At 36.1% G+C, this 24067-nt stretch overlaps 1 protein-coding gene and 1 long non-coding RNA gene across 4 annotated transcripts in view; one reads left to right on the top strand and one right to left on the bottom strand.

The window, feature by feature from the left end:
• Positions 1–534: 534 nt before the first annotated feature.
• Positions 535–20971, top strand: LOC113611116 (uncharacterized). The gene is made up of 3 exons (XR_003429352.1): positions 535–1015; positions 14018–14139; positions 18754–20971. It is a non-coding gene; the product is annotated as an uncharacterized LOC113611116 (long non-coding RNA).
• The window catches only part of SNX16 (sorting nexin 16), a 36174-nt gene continuing 23227 nt past the window's right edge, over positions 11121–24067 (bottom strand). For all 3 annotated transcript variants that reach the window (XM_027089715.1, XM_027089714.1, XM_027089712.1), the window contains 4 exons: positions 18739–18808; positions 14657–14793; positions 14014–14133; positions 11121–13173 (listed from right to left, as the gene is read on the bottom strand). In XM_027089715.1, coding sequence (XP_026945516.1) covers positions 13077–13173; positions 14014–14133; positions 14657–14793; positions 18739–18808 — 424 coding nt within the window. In that variant the 3' untranslated portion in view covers positions 11121–13076. The remainder of the gene's footprint in view (positions 13174–14013; positions 14134–14656; positions 14794–18738; positions 18809–24067) is intronic.

The following is a 24067-nucleotide window of genomic DNA, read 5'->3' as shown; positions in this document are numbered from 1 at the left end:
TGACATCGCCTGATAGTTTTTTCCTCCGCAGAATGCGAGGCTATCAAGTGCTACCACGCATCGTTCCCACTAGGCGGCACTCCAAGCTCATCGTCAAGCCGAGTATTAGCCGCCGGCTAAAATCTGCCATAGGCAGCTCGGTTCGTGGAAAATCGCTAATAGTTTGCATTTTATTAATTGAAACTTTAGAATTGATAAATGCTTCTTTATAAACTAGGCAACAAGGCATGACATATGGTTTAACTGAGCCTGAAAGTAAGTCGTCTTTGGAATCCCTCCTGCTTCATCTCACACTCCAGGGCATCTTGCGCACCAGTAAGGTGAGGCTGCCAGTGACAGCAACAAGTTTGCAGTGATGCCTGGGGTGGCCCTCTCTTCCCCGAGTACAGGTGGCTTGGGACTGTGCTAACTGGGAGATGCCTTGGTTGACTGCTTCTCAAGGAATTGACAAGACCCAGCAACCTTGCTCAGCCATGCACGCAATAGAGGTAACTTCTCTAACAAGCAGCTCAGAGGAGCAGGGTTTTCACTGCTCACTCGCACAGAGGAACCAGGACTGCATGATTGCAGCAGCGCCTGAGGGGCTCAACATTCCAGTAAATTCGGAGAAACAGCTCTCCTTGTCTGTGAGCTTCTAGGCATTGGAATGGGCAGCGATTTTCAAAGACTTCAGGGAGGAGGATAGGACGCGTGCAGCCAGGCTCAGGCTGGAAGTTGTTGACTCCTGTTTGTTGGTATTAAAATGGGACACAAGATCCTTCTTCACCAACCTCTTCTGTCAACAGAAGCCTAAAAGGTAGAACTGGAACCTGGAATCAGGGACAAATTTGAGAACTCTCCCTCCAGTAACTGTGGGAAAGTTAATACATAGATAATGGCTATGATCTACCATCCATGTCGTCTTTATGGATATAACCAAACACAGGAGAGGTTTGTATGAAATAAAGCAGCACTGGACTGGAAGCCAAAAAGACTTGTTTCCCATGACGCTCTACCACTCAGTCACTGCATTCAGGTAATCTTTCTGGTTTGACTTTTTTTACCTGTAAGATGAGGGATTTGAAACAAAAGATTTGACAGGCTCCTTCAGGCATAAACATTCTAGGATTGGAATCCAGAGAAGTAGTGTCTGTCTGCAAACTTCCATGCCACAACCCCTGCAGGAGAGCTGTCCAAATCACAGTCGCCTCTGGGGGAAAGGCAGCTTTGTTACGTATGGGATTTGTGCCCGAGGATCAGTTTAAACCAGCTAATTTCTAAAGTACTTCTAGTTATAATAGACCCTCTGAGTCTATATTACTTGTGAGTTGTTGATAAAGTATTAATTGACTAAGCTCCAAATACCTTATTTTAAAATTATTTTTAATTTCCAAGATTGGTCACAATCCTTTCACATGCAACAAATATCTATAGAGCCTCTGGCATGCATCTGATTAGTGTCTACATGGGGAATGGACTTAAATGTACAGCCCAAAGCAGTAAGTACTCTACCAGAGGAATGTACAAGGTGCTAGGGGTTCAACTTCCTGGGCATCCCAGTGGCAATATGCCATGCAGAGCTGGAAGACAGCATGTCTGGAGTTGAGGACTCACAGAGGGCTGACCATGTCTGGAGTTGAGGGCCTGGAGAAGTAGCTGGGTCAGGAAGGGCCTTGTTCCTTGCAGCACATATCAAGAACAGGCTCTACCATGCAGACGGACAATACGGTTTGCTGATTAAATGCCTGAACTCATACAGATTACAAAGTGTTGTGTAACTGAGAGCAATGTCTAAAAAGTTTCTGCAATATTTCTCTAGACAGAATCTAAGGCCAGCATAGACTGTGTCTTTTTTGCTGTCATTTTTCCATAAATTCCATGGACATGGGGAGGAATCTCAAATTGGTTAAATTTAAGGAAATTCTTATTTCTGCATCTCAAAATACAAATTTCTTAGACTACATCTCCTCTCATCCCAGCAGAAGCTTGTGAAAAAAGAATGGAATAATGTTATTCAAATAATATTTATTTTCAAACATTTTTAAGTTGAAAATGCCCTATGTAATAAAATGAGGAACCTACCAAGGCCTAAGGCATACAGTCTGTTTAGTCATGATGACCATTCTGTACCCTGAAAATAAATTTAGGAAGTGACTTCCATATCAGATTTTATGCCTTGACAGTGCACTAAATCAATATTTTTCCTCTGACATATTTGAAAGGTGAGACTAAACCAAAAGAAAAATGCTTCCAAGAATAAGTCTGAGGGAATTTGATGTCTGACAACAAATAGATCAACTTCCTTCATTTCCCTATTTCGTTGTGTCCTTAAATAATATGCTCTGTTTGCCTTATGCATTTACACTGGACAATTCATTTTAACTTTCAGTGTTTATAGAGCAGTTTGTAAGCAACACTCATGAAACAAAACTTATCGGAAAGACAGCAGAAGCAGGAAGTTGAGATATCCTAAGTTTTGGCTTTATGCTTCTATTGAAAGAAAATGTGGAGATAATGTTGTGTGTGAAGGTAAGGGGGTAGGAAAGTAGAACACTCAAGGAGCTGAAAAAGGCTAATATGACTATTAGGAAATGAGAAGCAGAGTGATAGATGACCTTGAGAGGTGAGCTCCAACCGATTGTCAACTTGGGTGCATTAAACGTGTATTTCCATGAAAATATCTATTCACACAGAGATCCCACTATCACCAAGTGAAACTATGAAAGGTAGGAATATGGATAGTCCAGGACTGCAGGTAGCTTTCTCTTCTCCACTTAAGTCTCCAGACTGCGACTGAATTATGACCTTTTTATAACACAGCTCGGTAGGCACTGGGTGAGGCAGAAATGCCTGCCTGACAGCTTTACCTGTGCACAGAAGAGCACGCTTAGCACCTTTGCAACACCCATCCTGCCCAGGGCTATGGTGATATTTCCAGGCCATGGGAGATGCCAGGTCCACAGCTGCACACTTGACACACCCTTTCACATGTCCTCCTTTCAACAAACCAAATTGGTGAACACTATCATTATCTCCATTTTAAATGAGCACTGAGGCTCAGAGAGGCAAAGTAACTTGCTCCACTTGGTAAGAAGCAGAGCCACAACTCAAACTTAAGTCTGTTCAATTTTAAAGTATATTCTTAACTAGTATTGGATTAAGAGGTAAGTGGACTTGGAAGGTTCTGAGGCTTCAAGAACTGGAGAAAATTAGGAAATATTTTGTAGATATGAAATGTTCAGAAAAGTAAACCCAACAGTTTTTTACAAAATACTTTAAGGAAGACATTGTAAATATATCCATGTTAGCTATATCAACCTTTATCGAGGAATTAATGTATTACCTAGCTAAAAAGTGAAAGCCATTTCTAAATGTATTTATGTCTTTCAGCACATACAATAAAAGTCTTATTTTGAACATAAAGTTGTTCATATACTATAAAAACAGTTTCTCCAAGACCCTACTAAATAAATCATTGGGTTTCTGAAGGATTGAAGTCTGACACAGTGAAATATCAGCCTCCTAGAAGGAGAGCCCCTCCGCTTTTGTCTGTCCCAGCTTTATCCACTGTATTCATATTTGTCTGGTCTTCTTTCCTTCATTTCCGGGGCATGAGCCCAAATGTTGTAACTTGCTCTTCTTTTATCATGCATACTTTAACTATTTCAACTATAGGCCATCTCTCACTTCTTCCTCTGTCTTCCAATTCCTGTTCATTTATCACAGGGAAATCATTAATCCATTTTAAGCAAAAACACAGCCCTTATTTTGATTAATGAGCATAAAATTAGAGCCGGTGATTGATAGCCTTTTGTGAAACATGAGTGCATGAAGACACTAAAAATAGAATGAATTGTCAGATAATTATGGCATTGAAAGGGGTTCCCTTGTATGGCAGTAGGTGGGCCTTTAGGGCTGACATGGCTCCACTCTAGCTAATGTACAGAAGGCAGGGAGGGAGCCAGTGGTTACTTTGCTTCGGTGACCTTGTGCCCCACGTGTGCTGCATGAGTCACCAAACTAGAGGTTGGCCTCCATGAGAAACCAGGGAGAATTTGGGGAGCTATTTTTGTATCCTTATGGCAAATCTTTTGCACTGTCGGTTGGCTTTGTTGGCCCATTTAGTTGAGGTGGTCAGAGTTGTCATTTCTGAGCAGACTACAAATCTGTCTCATCTCTTTGTGTTTGGCCTGGCTCTCTTTGAAATCGCCCATTAGATTCTTTACAAAAGTCTCCACTTAGGTTCATCTGTACCATTATTCTAGATTCCACATATATGGAATAGAGACGTAGACATAAAGAATGGACATGTGGACACAGTGGTGGGAAGAGGAAGGTGGGACAAATTGGGAGATTAGTTTTGACATAAATACACTACCATGTGTAAAATAGATAGCTAGTGGGAATCTGTTGTGAAGCATAGGGAGCTCAGCTCGGTGCTCTGTGACGACCTAGATGGGTGGGATGGCGGGGCAGGCAGTGGGAGGGAGGTCCAAGAGCGAGGGGATATAGGTATACATACAGCTGCTTCCCTTCATTGTACAGCAGAAACTAACACAACATTGTAAAGCAATTCTACTCCAATAAAAAAGTCTCCACGTATCTTTCATCTCTAATCAAACTGCTTCCCTCAAGCCCTGTATGTCCACATAAATATTTGTTGTTAAATGATTCTTGTTTAATCACCAGTTCAAAACCATTTTGCCCCATTGCAAACATTTTACAGATTTCCATTATCTTATAGATTAAAAAAGCATTTTAAGCTCAGTTTGATAAACCATCGCCTACCAAATGGGTCACATGGAAGTATGGTTAGAACAAAAACCATTTGTAAACCAGACAGACCCTATTCAAGCCTTCAAAATGTGAAATATACAGTAAATGATGGAATAACATGGTTAATGAATGACATTCGGTCTGTCCACCAATATCAGTTTAATGAAGGATTTCCACTGTGTTTCAGGTTTACGGGTATACACCTGAATGGCCAACAATGATGGTACACAGGGTTGGATGTCAGAGTCTGTTCATTTATAAGTGCCTACTATGTGATAGACTGAGTTTTCACACTCCATTTAGGCCTCAACAGTGTTGTAGTTTGAATGGCACTATCTTCCTTTTACAGGAGACAGGTAGGTTGAGGAATTTGCCATGAGTCAAACACAGAGTAGATGGTGGTGTTAAACACATATTAGTTACCATTAGTTTAAAAATTATTTTAAAAAATTACAAAGTGGGCTTCCCTGGTGGCGCAGTGGTTGAGAGTCTGCCTGCCGATGCAGGGGACACGGGTTCGTGCCCCAGTCCGGGAAGATCCCACATGCCGCGGAGCGGCTGGGCCCGTGAGCCATGGCCGCTGAGCCTGCGCGTCCGGAGCCTGAGCTCTGCAACGGGAGAGGCCACAAGAGTGAGAGGCCCGTGTACCGCAAAAAAAAACAAACAAACTACAAAGTAATGCATGCTTAATGTAGAAAAGTGAGAGAATACAGATTCATGAAAAGAAGGAAATAGAATTCCTTCGTAATTCCATCTAGTAGATAATCATGGCTATGATCTTACGTATTTATTCTTTATTTAATCGTTACATATTCTTATATTTTACGTATTTATTCTTTCTGTATACCAATGTATACCAATGTATACCTTTTATACTTATAAAAGTGAGACCATACTGTCTTGAAATCTGCTTCTTTCAGGTAGTGGTATTTCATGTACATCTTTAAATCTGCAACCTTGCTTTATTGGGTACAAAAGAATCTACCTTTTTATATATTATAAAATATTTAATAAATCTCCTTAGCAGTGGAAATTTTGGTTGAAGTGTTTGCGATAAATGTGATCATATCCCTTAAGCAAGATCTTTAAACATCACATATATTTCGTTGGTTTAAGTTTCTAGAAGTATAATTCCTAGGTTCAAGGCTATGAACATTTTTAATAGTTTTGCTGTATGTAGTCAGATCAGCTCCAGAAATATTATTCTTAAACCAATTCCCACTGCCACCAGCAATACACAGACTTCATTTCTCCAACTCTAGTAAAAATACCATTAAAAAATATACATATATATAGCAACTATTTTTGATTAGTGAGGTCAAACTTTTCTCATTTTATCGTATATTTGAATTTCTTCTTTTTCTTAACCTTTGCTTTAAATACTAAATATTAAAATTAGCCTCAAACAAGACAAAACTGTGATATTGTGCCATTATTGTATCTCCTCTGAAGGAAGAAGAAAAACATGATCTTCTCTGATAACAAATTACTTATGGGATGAAAAACAAATTAACTGGATGAGACACCTGGGCCCATTAGGTATATTTCCCTGATGCTTGTCACCATAGTACACATGGAGTCATGCATTTCTGGTCTTCATTTTAGTGCTAACATATGAGTCCCTGATAGGTTTTAGACTAATGTACAATGGGCAAAGGATATGAAAAACAATCCTAATTAATCTGACTTGAGTTCTACAAGGCACACTGTTCCCCTGAATTTTGGAGGATTGTATCCAAATTCCTGCTGGAGAGCTCCACTTGGATAACCTATAGTATTTCAAACCCAGCGTGTCCAAACTGAATCTACGCTCCCCTCCCTAAAACTCCCCCTCCCTGCGTCACTCTCTTCCTCAGTTGGTACCACAACAATCCAGAGAGAGTGTCAATCCCCAAGACTTAAATTTCCCTTTCAAATACCTCTACTTTCTCTACTAGTTCCCTAATTTAGGTCTTTAATTATTCAATAAATATTTTTGAGCACCTATTATGTGCCTTATCTTTCTAAGCTTGGTAGTGGTGGGGACAGGCAAGGCTTAGAAGAAAGCAGACAAAGCTTCAGAGCTTCCTTGTGGAGGAAGCTCTGAAACAGACAATAAGAAAGTAAGAAATCTGCAGTTGAAGTGACTGTTTTGAGGACTATTTGAGGTTGCCTAAAAAGATAACGCTTAACTTAAAATTTGGAGAGGAGCCAGACAGTTAGGATTCCGGATACAGCATTCTAGACAGGGGATATGGAAAGGTTAGGTGGCAGAAGACCTTAACAGACTCAAGGAACAGAAAGGTGGCCCTGTGGGCTGGCGTTAGGGAGAGGAGTTGTCAGGGTAAAGCCATGTTTGGAGGCCACATACAGAAGTTTGAATGTTACAGTACTAAACATGATAGGAAACCTTTGAAAGTTTTTAAGTAGAGAAAAAAACATTATGTGATTTACATTTTTCAGAAAGAACACTATGGCAACTATGGGAGACTATAGTGGGGCAAAGATGGAAGCAGGGAGATCAGTTGATAGAGGCTCACAGTCGTTCACTTGAGATATTTTTGTGGTTTGGACCGGGGAGATGGCAGTGGAGATGAAGAGAATTGGATAAATTCAAGGTATAAGGTAAGCCATCTCCTCGCCACCCCCAAACTTAGAATACATAATTTACCCACTGAAGTTTTCCATCTTCTCTAGAGAATGTGCTCATTGACACCCATGGTATGCTGGATGCTCGTGGCTGGTTGGATCCTTCTTAGAACACCTGCACACTCTGTTCCCTCCTAAGAGGACTGTGTGATTACCAAGCATCAGTTTTGTTTTCAAACTTGTATCAGCTGTACTTAGATTAATTTTAAATAAATTTATTAATAGTATATAAAACAGTGAAATAGGAGAATAAATAATTTCTAGGAAAAACTAGGTCAGATGATACTTGGTAAAAGTGTGTATGTAAGATAGCAGTACAGGATTGAAAAAGAAAACAGTAAGAAATGTGCTTCCTGTCGCAGATTCCTTCATACGTGTCTTCATTCTGCAGAAACCAAAGCTGAGATTCAGAAAATGCATTAGGGGTATGGCTTAGCAAGAGAGAGAATCAGAAACTCTCACTAGTGAAACTGTACCAAAGAAAAGCCTTGAACCTCTATAAGAACATTGGTAAATGAATATACACTTATGTGCATTAAGTTAAAATGATATGTTTAAGGTGTGTATCATAGTATGTGTCTCTGATCTATCACATCAGGTAAGTGGACTTCTGCATTTTGTAGCTATAAGTAATGTATGGGATAAGGGAAGAAGAATTATGGATAATTATACTTGTCACTTGCATAGGCTGGAGCAGACTCTTCGGCTTGGTGTGCCCTTCACATTCCACTTTAAGAAGGAGCTAAAGCACTAGACGTCTACTGCTTGCCAGTCTTTGCCCCCCTTTCCAGTCCTCTCATTCCCATAATTCATCAAGAATATTACCACATCTACCTCAATGCCACACCACATAGAGATCATACAAAATCGTATCACTCTGAACTCCTTGAAGGGATCATGTGCCTCTCAATAATTTTCATAACCCACAGCAGACACACAGTAGATACTCAGTGTTTGTTGAACGAACAAATGAAAGAATATGCTATACCTTTTAAGGCTATCTACTTTTATCTTTTGAACTGAGAAAAATCTTTGCAAGCATTTAGTGATATCATATTCATTCCATACTGTTATGGACTGAATGTTTGTGTCTCCCCCCAAATTTCTACATTGAAGCCCTAACTCCCGAGTGTGGCTGTATATGGAAATGGAGCCTCTAAGAGAGTAATTACGGTTAAATGAGGTCACAAGGGTGGGGCCCTGATCCAATGGGACTACTGTCTTTACGAGAGATACCAGAGAGCTTGCTCTCCACATGCAAGTGCACTGAGGAAGGGCCATGTGAGCACACAGCGAGAAGCTGTCTGCAACCAGGGAGAGTCTTCAGCAGATACCAACCCTGCTGGCACCTTGATCTTGGCATCCAGACTCCAGTACTGTGAGAGAGTAAATTTATTGTCTACGCCATCCAGTTTTTGGTATTATAGTAGCCCGACCAGACTAATACCTATATGTAGAATACTAGATTTTCATATTTAATTTGTCAAAAGGAGCCTCAAATGTAATGTGACCTTGGATATGTCTAATAGATGCTTCTCTCCCCTTTAGCTTTCAAAAAATTTTTTTTTCTCCTTTTTTTTTCTTTGCTAATATACAACATCATCACAGGAAGAAAGGCCTTTTATTTTCTCTTTAAGCTTACAATCCACAATCCAAATTTAAGATAGCTTTTATCTTGGTACAATTAACAAAAAACTACAATTTAGAGTGGTTTAACAAGTGGCTAGTCTCTGTGATTTTCTTACTCTTCCCCCATGCTTGTCATACCTCATGTTTGCAAGATGGCTTTCATAGTACCTCTGGATACCATCTGAGGTCAAAACAAGAGGAAGGGGGGAGAGGATGGGTCAGTAGCATGTTTACCTTCTTACAGGAAAAGCAAGAGATTTCCCAGAAGCTACCAGCAGACTTCTACTTGTGTTACTGGCCATAATGTGTCACAGGCTCAAACCTAGCTGCAAGGGGAGCTGAGAAAACAAGTATTAAGTTTCTCCAATTCTTATTTTGGAGGTGGCAAAGGAGATGAGGAATGCAATCATCTGTCAGGTTAGTCAATGAATCGTGTGTGCTAGAGAGGGAACTGGAAGACTGGACTGGCAGATCAGCTCATTCTAGAAGAGTCCTCCTGTCATGAGATTAATCATCACAAGGTGGGCTTTATATTTCACATTGTAGCAAAGGACTTTAGCCACCATCTGACTAGCACTAATACCTCTTTGATTACAGTTAGCTGGGCTGCAAACATTACACTAGGGTATTTGAAGTCTGTACCTAGTCTTCCCTGTATCTAAAACACTACCTTTCATCTATTGAGGATACATTGGCTGTATTTTTGTTGTTGTTGTTGTTGTTTGATTTGTGTGGAGATATTAACACTGGTCTACTTTTCCATCAATGATAAATATAAGAAAGTGGCAAGTAGGGTTTGCTCTAATTTGAGGCAATGGTTAAAGCCATAATTTGAGTTTATTGTGTTCTGGCCGAGAACCTACCAATAGCTTACCACTAGCCAGCATTTCTAAATTTGCATTCATGTTCACTGATTTTACTTAAAGGCATCTTTTAAAATAATTTGTATAATTACTGGCATCACTTAATGATGCAGAAATTGTTTTAGTACAGGCTATGACAAGTTCTTACCTAATGTAGTCTAAAATATCATTAAAATATGAGACTTTACCAGAACAAAAATACATCTGTTCTAATTGAAGAACTTAAACAGGGAAGAAAATTGGAGTTAAAAGAAAATAAGAGGGACAAATAAAGTCATCTTTACTATACAAAAGGATAACTCATAAGGTTCTATACAGTAGCTACAGGTGAACCACAATTTGGCTTAGAGCTCCCCAGAAAACAAAACAAAAAAGAGAATGACAGTAATACAGTCTTTAAGATAAAAACAAATCAATTGTTTAGGAGACGCACAGGTTTTACTGGAACTGAGATCTACGAGAATTTTCTCCCACGAGTTCTCATAAATGGTACACAATGTGATAGAGAATGCATCAGCTTTAAAAACACATGTATTGAAAATACAAGTTTTGATGATTGTTTTTGCTAGTAGAAGCCAACAGCATAGAAGCAAATTGCAATGGAGTAAAGCTAATTCTATGAAGAATCAAAATGTGGATCAAATATGTAGCTCTTTGAAAATCTCCCAGAATATAAAACTTAGATTCCTTTCTCTTTCTAGTTGGGAATACAAACTTGTTTTAACAACATCTAAAACTTCCTCTATTCCTGTAAGTAATACAAATCCATTTCAAAACCAGACTAATTATTCTTAGACCTAAGGCCACTGTTCCCTGCTAATCTCACAGACAGGTGAAGCAGACTACATGATTTATCTGAGGACCATTGTTTTCCAAATAAATGTGCTTTAAATGGCTAATCTAAGTATAGTAGATAGAACACATTCTAAAATGCTGAATTTTATGGTTGTACTTCTTATACATGGACTTAATTTTCAAAAGGTTAAAAGATTATCTACAAAATTGTTTCAGTTACGTTCAAATTTTTAATCAATACTGGTTACATTTGAAGTGCACTGCACCTATTTACAAAGACTTAAAATGATCAGTAATATAAAGTGTAAACTTAAAACGAAAATCACAGACTCATTCCACATCTGTGAAATGCAGCAGTTAACTGTAATTAAATTTACAATAATCGTAAGGGATAGGAAGAACATAGAAACTGGAGGAGAAAAATAGTATTCAAGATCTGAACAACACAGCTACTGTTGTACTGAAAAAATAATTTATTAAATGAGTATAATACTGGGAATAAGATGCATTATAAAAGTAAATTCTAAATATAAACAACCGTGGTTTTCCTAATTAACAAGAGTTTTTCTTCACCCATTCAAAGTTTTAAATACAGTCTTCTGAAAGGCCAGATTTTGAAAGTGTATGGTTCACTTTAAGACAGACATGTATGTAGCACTATAATATCTGGAATTTATCATCTTGTTTTATTAGACTAAAAATGATATTGATTAATTTAAATGATTGTTCTTTTTAAACCTTTTAAAGCCTAGAATAATATTTTGAAATGAACAAGTAGACCATTTTATTATACTCTTTCGGTCTCCCTGGACAGCACACACATTTCAAATATAGTTTGTGGAAAATATTGAGATAGAGCATACCTGTCCATTTTGATGAAGACTTTAAAAAATTTTGGTACTTTGGTAAAAAGCAGTCTCCTTTTTAGATCAAAGGTTGACAACAGCCACTGTATCTATTAATCTACGTCCGTAGAATTTTAAACAACCACATCTTAATATGTACATCAAGATACTGATAAGCTTTTAGCTAGTGAAAGAAAAACACGGAGACTGTTATTCTTTCCCCAATAAGTTTCCTTCAGTTTTTAGAAAGCATACGCAGTTCAATATACCAACTGGGATTTCAAAATGCCAGCATGATTACAGTGCTTATTAACAGCAATATGCAAAACAATAGAAATATAAAATAAATAACTTCATACTATAAAAATGAAACAAGGCACTTTCAACAACTATATGCAAAGCTGAGATAAACATTGTTTTCATAACGCGGACTCAAAGACTCTAGGAGACTTCTGTAAAGAGTGAAATAGTGAAGGCACTACATAATTCTTTTTCCTAACTCCACTTACTAAAGAAATTCACCAATTAAACTTGGCACAGAAGAGTTTAATTGTCATAAAGTGCATCACTTGGCTAAATATATTAAGAAAATCAGCATCAATACATTATAGCAACATATTCACATATACAGAAATAAAAATGCAATGCCAGGAGCTGACATAGGAACTTTGTAGGATATATGGCTTTTTCTCTTTTATTTTTTTGTATAACTGCCTATTTGCTTACAATCTATATTTTTTAAAGAGTATGCCTTGATTAGCAAAAAGAGGTAGTGTTCTGACAAAGGCAAACCCACTGATTCTATAGGTAGAGATTTAAGATAAAGATTATGTGGAAAATATACAAGTATAACATATAATACACTGGTACAACATTTATTATAGTATTTTGATATCAGCGAATTTGCTTTTAAAATCAAGGCTATTTTATCACTTTAGCTATGTTATTACAGCTCTTTCAAAGAGTTTTCCTTTGGTACTAGAAAGTTTTCTTCTTTTAAATACTAACATTCGAAATAAGCAACTTTTATTTAGAGATGATAAACATGTCAACATTTAAAACTCAATTCATCTCTACCACTTATTTAAACCATTAATGAAAATATATCATGTCTGAGACACAAGAAGTATATAACAGACAGCAACATGCAATTTATGTCCACTTAACTAATGTAACTGGTGATTTAAACACACACACACACACACACACACACACACACACACACACACACAAAGTGTGCACACCCACGTTAGTCTGGAGCAATATATTGGCAAAACAACAAAATAATTTATGCACAGTATTTAAGGATGTGGGCCTTGATGACAGAACTCCAGATTTTTTTTAGTGTGTTAAATACAAAGTTTGGCTAAAAGACAATGTAAAGCAACAGTGAATATATTTCCTATACCAATAACTTAAATTTTTCTTTATGTAAACTTTATACATGTGCAATCTTGCTGTTTTCTGTAAATGCTTCAGTCTCTTTTTTTCTTTTTAAATATCTGCCACTCTATTCTAAATTTGCAGGAACGTAAAAATGGAAGGAACCACTTGAGATGCATTAGTCGTCTTCCACATTATATGCCACTTCTGCTACTTCTATGTCTGATGTGGAATTTTCAGGTTCACTAAAACTTGAGCATTGCTTATTATCAGCTCTGAAAAAAAAAGAGAAACACAATGAAGAGACTGGATGCATGCTATTTCACTTCACTATTACCGTAAACATTTTTTAAGTCATGTAAAGAATATTTAAATATTTAATGAAAAGGAACACTTGAATATTCAATCAGAAATTTAATATTTTAAAGTTGTCATTGCCAGATAACACCTTTGGAGATATATTTTTAACTCTTTCAGCTCTCTGAACTACCACTTTTCAATAAAAATCTAGTTTATATTTTTAACTCTTTCAGCTCTCTGAACTACCACTTTTCAATAAAAATCTAGTTTATATTTTTAACTCTCTCAGCTCTCTGAACTACCACTTTTCAATAAAAATCTAGTTTGTAATGACCTTTAACCAACAGAAAATTTGTTCTCATAATTATAGCTTAACCACTATCACTAATGTATTAATGGTGACCTTGGATTTATATGTAATAAAAATTCTTTGTGTGTTCAAATATACCATCTTTCCATCATTCCTATTAGGTAGACAAGGTGGTTGCTATTACAGTGTCCCACTTTTTGCATGGAAAAGACTGACATTGAAAGAGATTAAAGTAATCTGTCAAGACTACAAAATTAATGAATTAACTGAGTCACAGCCCAGTTAATTCAGACGTATCTTCAAAATAAGTAATGAAATTTATAGGCTGGATGACAAAGATTCATTTTTAGGGACAGCCTAGAATATCTATAGTCTTCCTCTGTTTGCTCATCAGATTCATGATATAATAACACTGAGTTCATAAAAACATGCTCTACAGAGTATTATGACTGTTTCTCTCCAATTATTCAGATGATTAGGCTATAATAAACCAAACATTATATACCTAGATTCTTCATCTAAGACATCTTGATCAACCTCAAGTGCAGAGGACTCCACCTTTAGGATCTGTCCACCTTCTGTTCCTGACACGATCAGTGATTCTTCAGGTTCCAAACATAAGTTCCTAAAGGTAAAGTATAGCAACAAGTTATTTTCTATGAATAAAATAGGTATATATTTATTGTTCTGAATGCATGTAGCTTTAGTAGGCTTCAGCTGTTCTAAGTGTAGTCATATACCTAATAAACTGTTGACTCTGGGTGTCAACAGTGAAATCAGTACTTATGATTAATTTAAAATGATTTTAACATCAATTCGATATATGCTGACAAGAAGGCAAACTAGAACTTTCACATGTGAAAAGCTGGCATAAATGCCTAGAAACAAAGATACTATTTAAATAGGTTAAAATAATGTTTGTCTTGGTGAACAACTAGAGCTTTATTTTCCTGATATTTCTCATCCTTCAAATTTTCAGGCTTCTAAATAAATAAGCAAACAACAGACAATTTTCCCAATCTACAAGGATGTACACCATGAGTCTAAGACTTTTGGAGTCAGAAATTTCCTAAATTGTAACGTACAAAGGGCATTTAGCCCAGAGTATCGAGCTGAAATAGACTGACAATGCAAGCATCACAACATACCTGATTCTGTTTTCTAGAGTGTCTATAAGAAGTTGCTTCTCACAGAGCAGTTTCTTCAGTGATTCCAACTCTTTTTGTTTTTCAAGTAGTTCTTTTTGAAAACGGTAGTTTGTCTCTTCTAAAGTTTCACAGAAAGCCTTAAAAACAAACAAACAGCAAATAAAAAACACATGCAGAAAGAGAATAACATTAATTACTTATGCAGTACCTTTCTCAAGGGCATAACTGAAGAGTCAAAGAACATAGGTAACCAAAATAATGTGTATACAAACCAGATGATTTGTTCTCCACCCTCATCTTTTTAGGTCTCTGCTACCTTAGTACCTACTGGGGAACTTATAAATAAGTACTGGGGAACTTATAAATAAATACAAGTCCCTTTTCTTGAGAATTATTAAGTAGTAAGCTAGGGTGCCTGAAATGAATATGTGATATCTCTCTAGTGTATAACTGGGAAAAAAAATTACTAATAATCACTGTTTTAGCTTCTATTCTCCTTAGCCTGTTTTTGCCCAGTCCTAGATGATTATACTTTAAAGAAAAAAAATTAAAAAAAGAAAACTGTGGCTATTGATTCCATTTGTATTAGCTCAGAAGACACATCCTATAATAACGATTTCCTTCATAGTGCTTTCAATATTATTTTCCCTTGCTTCTCCTTTTACTATATTCACTCAAAGACATTCTATCCTTAATACCCAGGAAGCTAAACACTATTGAAATAGATTAAAACAAAATCATACTGCCATGAAGAATGATGTCATGAAAAAAATCTGGGTCACTTACCTTGATGAGGCTTTCAGTGTTGCTTTTAATTGTTCCTAGTTATCTATCATTATCTATCATTCCCTGTCTCCTTTGTGACTACGTTAAACCTTCACCCCTGGCAAATCCCCTACAATATGTTACTACTGGTGAGCCCAAGCCCAGCAGATGATCTTTATTCCTATACCAGAAAAAAAAAAAGTTACTCTCCCAGAATCCTAACTACATTTGCATTCCGTTCTTGTCCTCAAGAATATGTGTCTCTTCAAGTTCAGCCCAATCTCCTTTGGAAGCCTGCCCTATCCCATACACTCTCTCTTAAATTTTCAACCTTTCCCTCTCTTTTGGACCTTAGATTTATTTAATCAAGTTGACTGAAGTTGATTCAGCAAACCTAAAAATCTCTCCACATAAAAACAAAGTCATATCCACCGGTCCCTTGATAAGAGTCTCTCTAGCTACTAACTCATCTTGTTCTTTTCAAAATAAAAAAGATTTCCAGGAAAAAAGTTTTTATCATCCAAATTTAGCTTCCTCATTCATGGCTAAAATCATTAGGAGTTTTACTCGCTTTTCTCTACTAATTATACCCAGGCAAATGCTAAGAATGACTTCTGTCAAATCCAAAGTACTGTTTTTCTCAACTTCATAGCATGTCACTACTGACTTAAAAAGTAAAAAAAAAAAAAAATTAATGGAATCCTCTTTTATTGTGCTCTGTGAAACTTCCTGGTTCCCCTAATTTTACAGTTACTTCTTAGATTCCTACTTGTTCTTTGCATGTGGGCATTCATCAGAGTTTTGTCCTTGATTATATATTCTCTTGCTCTATATTTCATCCTTGGGCAATTACTGTTATCACTTCAACTATAACCTATACTATTTGCTATCGACTTCCAATTTTTTTTTCTGTTCATCTCCAGCCCAGACCTTTCCTGAGTACATAGATATCATTCATATACCTACTGGTCCCCTTCAATTGTATGTACCAATGGTAAGTCAAAATGCACTCCCAACGGTACATCTGCACTACCACCTCATCATCAAAGCCACCAGGCAAACATCTTAGATCACTGCATTTCGCTACTTTCTATGCCCCAGGTAACCCAGTCTTTTCCACCTTCCCCTTCTCCTCCTCCCCCACTGCCTCATCAACATCTCGCTATACTCATCTACTCTCTATACTCATTTCTACTGTGCAGTATAAGGCTAGGTAATGTGATCACTGAAAGAGAAGAGTGCAGAAGCAAACCCTTCCTTTCATGTTCATCTGACTTTTGATAAAGGTGCCAATACAATTCAACACAGGGTACTGACACATTTTAGTATCTATAGAAACTTAAGGTCCTCACTTCACACCTTATACAAAATTAGCTCAGTATGGATGTAAGAGTTAAAACTATAAAACTTCTAGAAAAAAAAGTAGGAGAAAATCCTGGTGGCCCTGTGTTAGGCAAAGAGTTCTTATGATACAATACCAAAAGCATAAGCCATAAAGGATATGATAAAATGACCTTCATTATAATTAAAAACATTAGCACTTCAAAAGATACCATTAAGAAGGTAAAAAGACACATACAATGAGAAAACATTTTCATATATTTGATAAAGGACCTGTATTCAAAATAATGAATTCTTACAAATCAATAAGACAAACAACCCAACTAAAAAAATAAGCCAAAGGCTCAAACAGACAATTCATCAAAGAAAACATACAAATGGCAAAAAAGCACATGAAAAAGCGATTAACATAAAAATCATTACGGATATACAAATTAAAACTATAATGAAATACCATATCACACCTACAAGAATGGCCATAATCCAATAGACAGATAATATCAAATGTTTGTGAGGACATGGAGAAACTAGAACTCTCATACACTACTTGTGGGAATGTAAAATGGCATAGCCACTTGGGAAAACTCTTTGTAAGTCTCTTAAAAAAGTTAAACATAATTTACCATATAACTAAACATTCTACTCTTAGGGATCAACCCAAGAGACATGAAAACATATGTCCACAAAAAACCTTCTCTGAAATTGTTCATAGCAGCATTATTCATAATAACACAAAACTGGAAACAATCCAAATATCCCTCAGCTGTTGACTGGATAAACAAAATGTGGTATATGTGCGCAACAGAAAACCATTCAATAATAAAAGTAATGAAATACTGAGAGAGACCATAACATGGATGATGCTCAAAAACATTATGCTAAGTGAACAAAACTAGATGAAAAGATTATATATACTGTATACTATTGCATATTGTACATATTATGCATATACAATATTATGCATATTGTATATATGAGATTATATATATATAGACACACATATACACTTATATGCACATTATATATACACACACACAGTATGATTCTATTTATATGAAATATCCAGAAAAGACACATTTGCAGAGACTGAGAGCAGATCAGTAGTTGTCTGGGGCTGGGAGTGTGGAATGGCTGCAAAATGGCTTGTAGAATTTTTTTTGAGGTGATGGAATTTTCTAAAACTGGATTATGGTAATGGAGACACAACTCTACAAATTTACTAAAAAGTTATTAAATTGTACATTTACAATGGAATAGCAAATAGCAAATTTTATGGATGAAAGTTTTACTTCAATAAAGCTATTTAAAAAAAAGCTATGGCATTCCTCTAACACAAAGAACTGACTCAGTTTAACTGAAAACATTACAAATCTACCAATTAAATCTGTTCCATTTAAACGCTATTAAACATTTGGAAGAAAAACTTGCATAAATCCTAGCTAATCTATTATTACCAAATCTGTCTGTGAATCTAGCCAATTGCTTCAAGAAGTAGGCTACTTTAACACGTCAAGTAGTGTAATTTGAGTAGCCTTAAGCTTGAGCTGAATTGATAACAAGACAATAACTTCTACTTCTGAAGATTAGTTTTTTAATTTGATTTTAACTGTAGGTTCTTTACTTTGATACTTAGATGGAAGAAAACTCAGCATGCAAATGTTACTTTTAAATGTAAAATAAATTTCCAAGTAATCTTCTTTTTTCTGAAACGGTATAAATAAAGAGAATAAATGTAGAATTTAATTTTAGGGCTTCATAGACTATAGGACATGTACGAATTTTTATTTTTTCACTGAATTATGTTCATGTATTTCAATGAAAGAAAGCTTTGACTCAAACATTAAAAGCTTTCTGTGCAAAACTACCATAGTCCGAAATTATAACTTTGCTGTTTGCTGTTCCATTCAAGAAACAATGTAGTTATTGTACGGTATTATTTGTTCCTCTTTTCATGTGATATATAATACAGCACTTACCCTGCTTTCTTCTAGGCTATCAAATGGACCTGGTGGATCATCCAGACAAAGAAATTCTCTCACTGCAAGGCTTTCAAAGGAAAAAAAAAAAAATTAGCTGGGATACAAATAAGTTTACAAAAGAGAGCAAGATAGCAGAAAGCAAAAGTTACTCTGAAGCTAGCTATAGTGTTTTAAGCAAGTTGGTTCTGCTGATAAATGAAAATAAGCAAGATGGCGTATGCGTTTTCACACAAGTAACAAAATACAAATATAAAATCTATAGAAGATACAAAGATTTTAGGTTATTTCTATGATCTTATGAACATAAAAAGATTGTGAATTTATGTTACATAAAAACTACACGACATAAAACATAAATCAGAAATGGTACAGGAAATCAACGTAAATGGTGAAAAGACAGTATTATTTTCAAAGAAATATTAATTTGAACTAGTCTAAAAACGTCATTATCTTTTTATGAAGAAATACAATTTCTACTTCATACTTCATTTGTTTCTTCTTCAGGAGATGATTCTAAAGTAACTAAAGTATTTACTATGAAACAAGTTAAAGATTTTTCTTACAATCATGTTTATTATATTAATTCACTTAAATGTTTTCCCTAGAGAATTCAAGAGAAAGAATTCTGATCCTCCCATTTCTGAATTACCATAAAGTTCAAAATAATGAAATAATATGATATTGTTATACTCATACTTTTCAATTACCAGAAACAGGTTAAGAAGGTAGAAACCTGAACTTCCTTGTTACAAAATACTCCTCTTTCTAAAAAGTAATCTTGGATTGAGGGACAGCTCTATATGTATGTTAAAACAAAAATGTGGAGACTTAAAGGATGATGATGAAGGGGGTGGTGATAAAGAGATAAATGGGATCTTTAGTAAAATCATTCCAAAGGAAAAAATGAAATAGAGATGTGGTGTTAAGAAAGTAATCCAGAAGATCCCAAAAATAGAAAAAAGAGGAGCAAGTTTCTGGATTATAAAATCTTGATAATATAGATAATAAAAAAACATACACTCAGGGAAACTGAGATAAAACTTGAGTATTCATAATCATGAAATAACAGAGATGGAAGGGATCGTAAATGTGATCTAGTTGAACTACCCATAGTATGCTGCTTATATTATCCCTTTTATATGTTCAGCCAAGACTATGTCTAAACATCTCCAGAAATAGGGACTACAACTGTGTCTTAAAATGAACCATCAAAATAAACCACCCTAAGTTTGAATAACACAGAAAACTAGAAAATTATTTCTTCACTGAGCTGGATTTTTCTCCCTGAAGCTTCTATTCATGAGTCTTAGTTTGGCTCTCTGGGGCCCTTCCAGGTAAGTCTAAGTCTTCTTTCACATGATAACCCTAAAAATATGTCAAGAATGTTATGTTTACTCTAACCTTATACCTCTAGCAAGCAATACTAACACACTAACATTTCCTTTTCTTTTTTCATGTAGCAAAATTTAGTGAGTACTTAAAGCCTATATGGTCTTCTGCATTCATGGAGCCAACATTTTTTCCAGTTTTACTGAAATATAACTGACAATTAAAAATTATATATATTTAAGTTATATAACTTGGCTCGATATATACATACATTATGAAATATGAAGTACAATCAAACCACTTAACATATCTATCACCTCACATGGTTACCATTTCTAACATTTTCAAAGTACATTACACACACAGGGTTTTCACATACCCTGCTTTATTCAATTTACACAACAATCATGTGAGGTGAGGATAGGCATTATACCTCCATTGTACAAGTGATAATAAAGTTCAGAGAGGTAAAATGACCCACCCAAGGTCATTAGTGCAAGTGGTAGAGCTAGACCTTAAATCTGTCTTCTGAGTATAAATATGTGCCTTTTTCTACCTTTAAACTCTTTTCTCTTATGTTTTGGTTCATTTGGATTCTTTCCCCTTGCTGATCACTTCTTTCTGACCACATTCAATTTCTCTGTATCTTTCTTTAATCAAAGTCTCTAGAATACTGCAGTTGGTCTAACAGTATAGAGAAGAACAGGACCACCACACGTTCTTTTGGTTTAGATATTATACTTTCTATCCACCCACTATGTATATCGGAAAACTATTAGGCAGAATGAGGCACAAGAAATAAACTGATCTTGGGATTGACAGGCCAAAAGTTTGGATGGGGGCTTCCTTGGTGGCGCAGTGGTTGAGAGTCCGCCTGCCGATGCAGGGGACACGGGTTCGTGCCCCGGTCTGGGAAGATCCCACATGCCATGGAGCGGCTAGGCCCGTGAGCCATGGCCGCTGAGCCTGCGCATCCGGAGCCTGTGCTCCGCAACGGGAGAGGCCACAGCAGTGAGACGCCCGCGTACGGCAAAAAAAAAAAGTTTGGATGAAACGCTGAGAGAACAGCCTTTAAGGATGAAAAGGAAAGTGCTAAGAAGTTTATGGAAGAGTCTTTTCAATACTTTCAGTGTATGACAACTTAATGTGTGACATTATTTCTTATAAGTTTATACTCAGATTTCCTCATTCTTTAGTAACATTTTTATGTTCACCATTACTCTAATTATTGGAATGCTGCTGCTAGGAAAGAAAAAGGGGGTAAAGGGATATATGTATTTCTTTTTATACCTTTGGTTTAAAGCAGAAATTCAGCCCAAGATCCACAGTGATGTTGACAATGTACCTAGTTGTAGGAAATTTTTTTTAGAGTAGTTATTCCATTTCATTCTCCTTCCCTAAAAATCTTTATGATTTATGGCTCACTAGAGTTCTACGCAAATGAAATCCAATGGATTCTCTAAATTTTTTTTCACTACAGTTCCAAGGTTATATTCCATGCCCTATTTTGTTTAATCTGTAGCATAAGAGTGAAATTTAAAACTGGCACTACAACTGTGATTGACAAAACACTTTTTTCAGGGGTTCAATACATTTCTTCTGTTTCAATAGGACTCAGTTGATGGAGGAAGAAAGTTAATACTCTTAAACTCTTTTCCCATCCAAGGAAAGGGACACACAAGAATGTCTGGCAGATGGTAGTGTTTGAGAAAAGAAATTCAGGTACCTTTTCTCCCCCCGTAGAAAAGGAAGCCATTACCCCTTCTTGCGAATCTCTGACTAGAGAACTTTATTTAGATTTGATAAATATCTGACTGCCTATGTGTGCCATGGCTCTGCTCAGTGATTTCTTATATATTATCAATGTATAATTTATAAACAAATCAAGTAAATTCAAATAAAGTATAAGTACCAAAAAGTCTATATTATTAAATGGTCTATGGATTAAATAGAAGTCAATTTAAAAAATTATTATTTATTTACTTGTTCACTGATAGGTTCAATACAACCCCCAATCTCTCTTCTGTATTTGATCTTTAATACTTTTGTTTCCATTTGACCATGATAATGAAGGTAAGGAAAACATGAGAATTAGGAGAGAAACCTATCTAAGAGAAAATCCAACAATCTGGAATTGAAAGGTATGGAAAGACTATCTTTCCGTTTATCATGTAGAGTAACTTCTTAGTGTGGTTGGGAAATCTCTATTTTAAAATTGTGATCAGTTGACTTAACTTGCCTGAATATAAGGAAACCAGAGATGGTACCCTTCAGCATTGTTTTCATCAGAGCAAATTTGCCCTATATCTTAAACTCTTCCTTTGAGTCTCTTGAAAAAGTCTCCTTTAAAAGAGTTTTACTGTAATTTTCAAACTTCTTAAAAAACTATTTCATCCAGTGAATCTTCACCTTTTACTTCATAATATACCTTCCTTTTTTTCTTTCATGGGTATGTATTTGTTTACATTCCACAATTTTTTTTAAAAAGACCAGTAATTTAATAGCTAAATGAGCTCTTTATCTCAAAATTTATATTAAAAAAAGCTAAAACTAATGCTTACAATTCATTAAAAGGTCTATAAAGAACTAAGTAAAAAAAGTACTAGAAATACTAGATAGTTCTTCTGTCAAAACCAAATTAAGCACAAAAAGTCACTGCATGAAAATATTAATTGAGGGATTTCAGATAGAAATGTTTTATCAGTTACTATTTCTCTTCAGTATTCTCTACCAGTAAAAAGAAAATAACAAAAATATGACATTAAATACAACCCCAAGGATAGGGACTCAGGGATCAAGGTTGGTGACAGTGAGGGTCATGGTGAGGGAGATGGGCTGCTGGGTGTGAAGCTGAAGGGCTCACATTTACCCTCCTGTGCTGGATATGCAGGCAAGGCTGTGGGCCTAGTTTATAGCTTGGTTATCTCTCACCTAGTTACTTTTAGTCCACTTGTGTCCCTACATTCAGTTTTATTCCTTCTAATACAAAAATACTTCAAAAGCGAACGTTTTATGTCCAACTCAGCTTGAAACCCATCTATGCCTCCTCTAACAAGAGGGAACAAAGCCAAGGTCTTGGCGTTGGCATAAAGCACCTGTGTACATTCAAGCTTTTACTGCCTTTCTTATTTGACACTTCAGCAATAGTACTTCCTCATGCGTATCATGTTGTTTCATGCTTGCTGCTATCACCCTGGCCCATCCTTCCCACCTTCAGCTCGCTGACTCAGACTTCACATTCATGACTTAGCTCATCTATTATCTCCTCATAGAATCTTCTCTGACTAAATCCCCCTCCCCTACACTCTACTCGGTTCAGTACTCTTATATGCATTACTACACCACCTTGAAGAGATCCCTTTCATAGGACTTACTACACTGTATATTAGTATTTTCTGTTTACCAAGCAGTCTGCTTCAACAAAAAGTAGATGACAAGTTCCAGGGCTGTACAGAATCTGAATAAATTAGCATAGCACAGAATAAGTATTCAAAAAATAATGAATTTATTTGTAAGAGCTATGCTAATTGCTCTTAAAAAATTAATGAAACTATTAAGAGCGTCAGAATAAATTTCTATCCACTGTTGTAGATAAATAATACAGCACACTCTCAAATTTGAGATGGAATTTAGTTTTTAATAGATATGCCTACTTTGACGAGGGACTAAGCTTAGGACAGCAACATGTAAGACCGAAAGTCTTAAGAGTTAAAAGAAGGTTAGAATCTGGCTGTTTCTGATGGTACTCCTTCAAGATTTATAAAGAAGCACAATGAAAGGAATAGCATATGAGAAACTTAGAGCTGAAGGTGGATTTTTAGAGAACATTTAGTCCAATTACTTCATTTTCTAATTGGAAACACTAATTAAAATCAGTTAAGTAGGGCTTCCCTGGTGGCGCAGTGGTTAAGAATCCGCCTGCCAATGCAGGGGACACGGGTTCGAGACCTGGTCCGGGAAGATCCCACATGCCACGGAGCAACTAAGCCCATGCACC

Source organism: Aethalodelphis obliquidens, unplaced genomic scaffold (assembly GCF_003676395.1).
Source record: "Aethalodelphis obliquidens isolate GAN/ISIS:26980383/991018 unplaced genomic scaffold, ASM367639v1 scaffold68, whole genome shotgun sequence".
NCBI lineage: Eukaryota > Metazoa > Chordata > Mammalia > Artiodactyla > Delphinidae > Aethalodelphis > Aethalodelphis obliquidens.
This window is presented reverse-complemented; position numbering and strand designations above follow the sequence as displayed.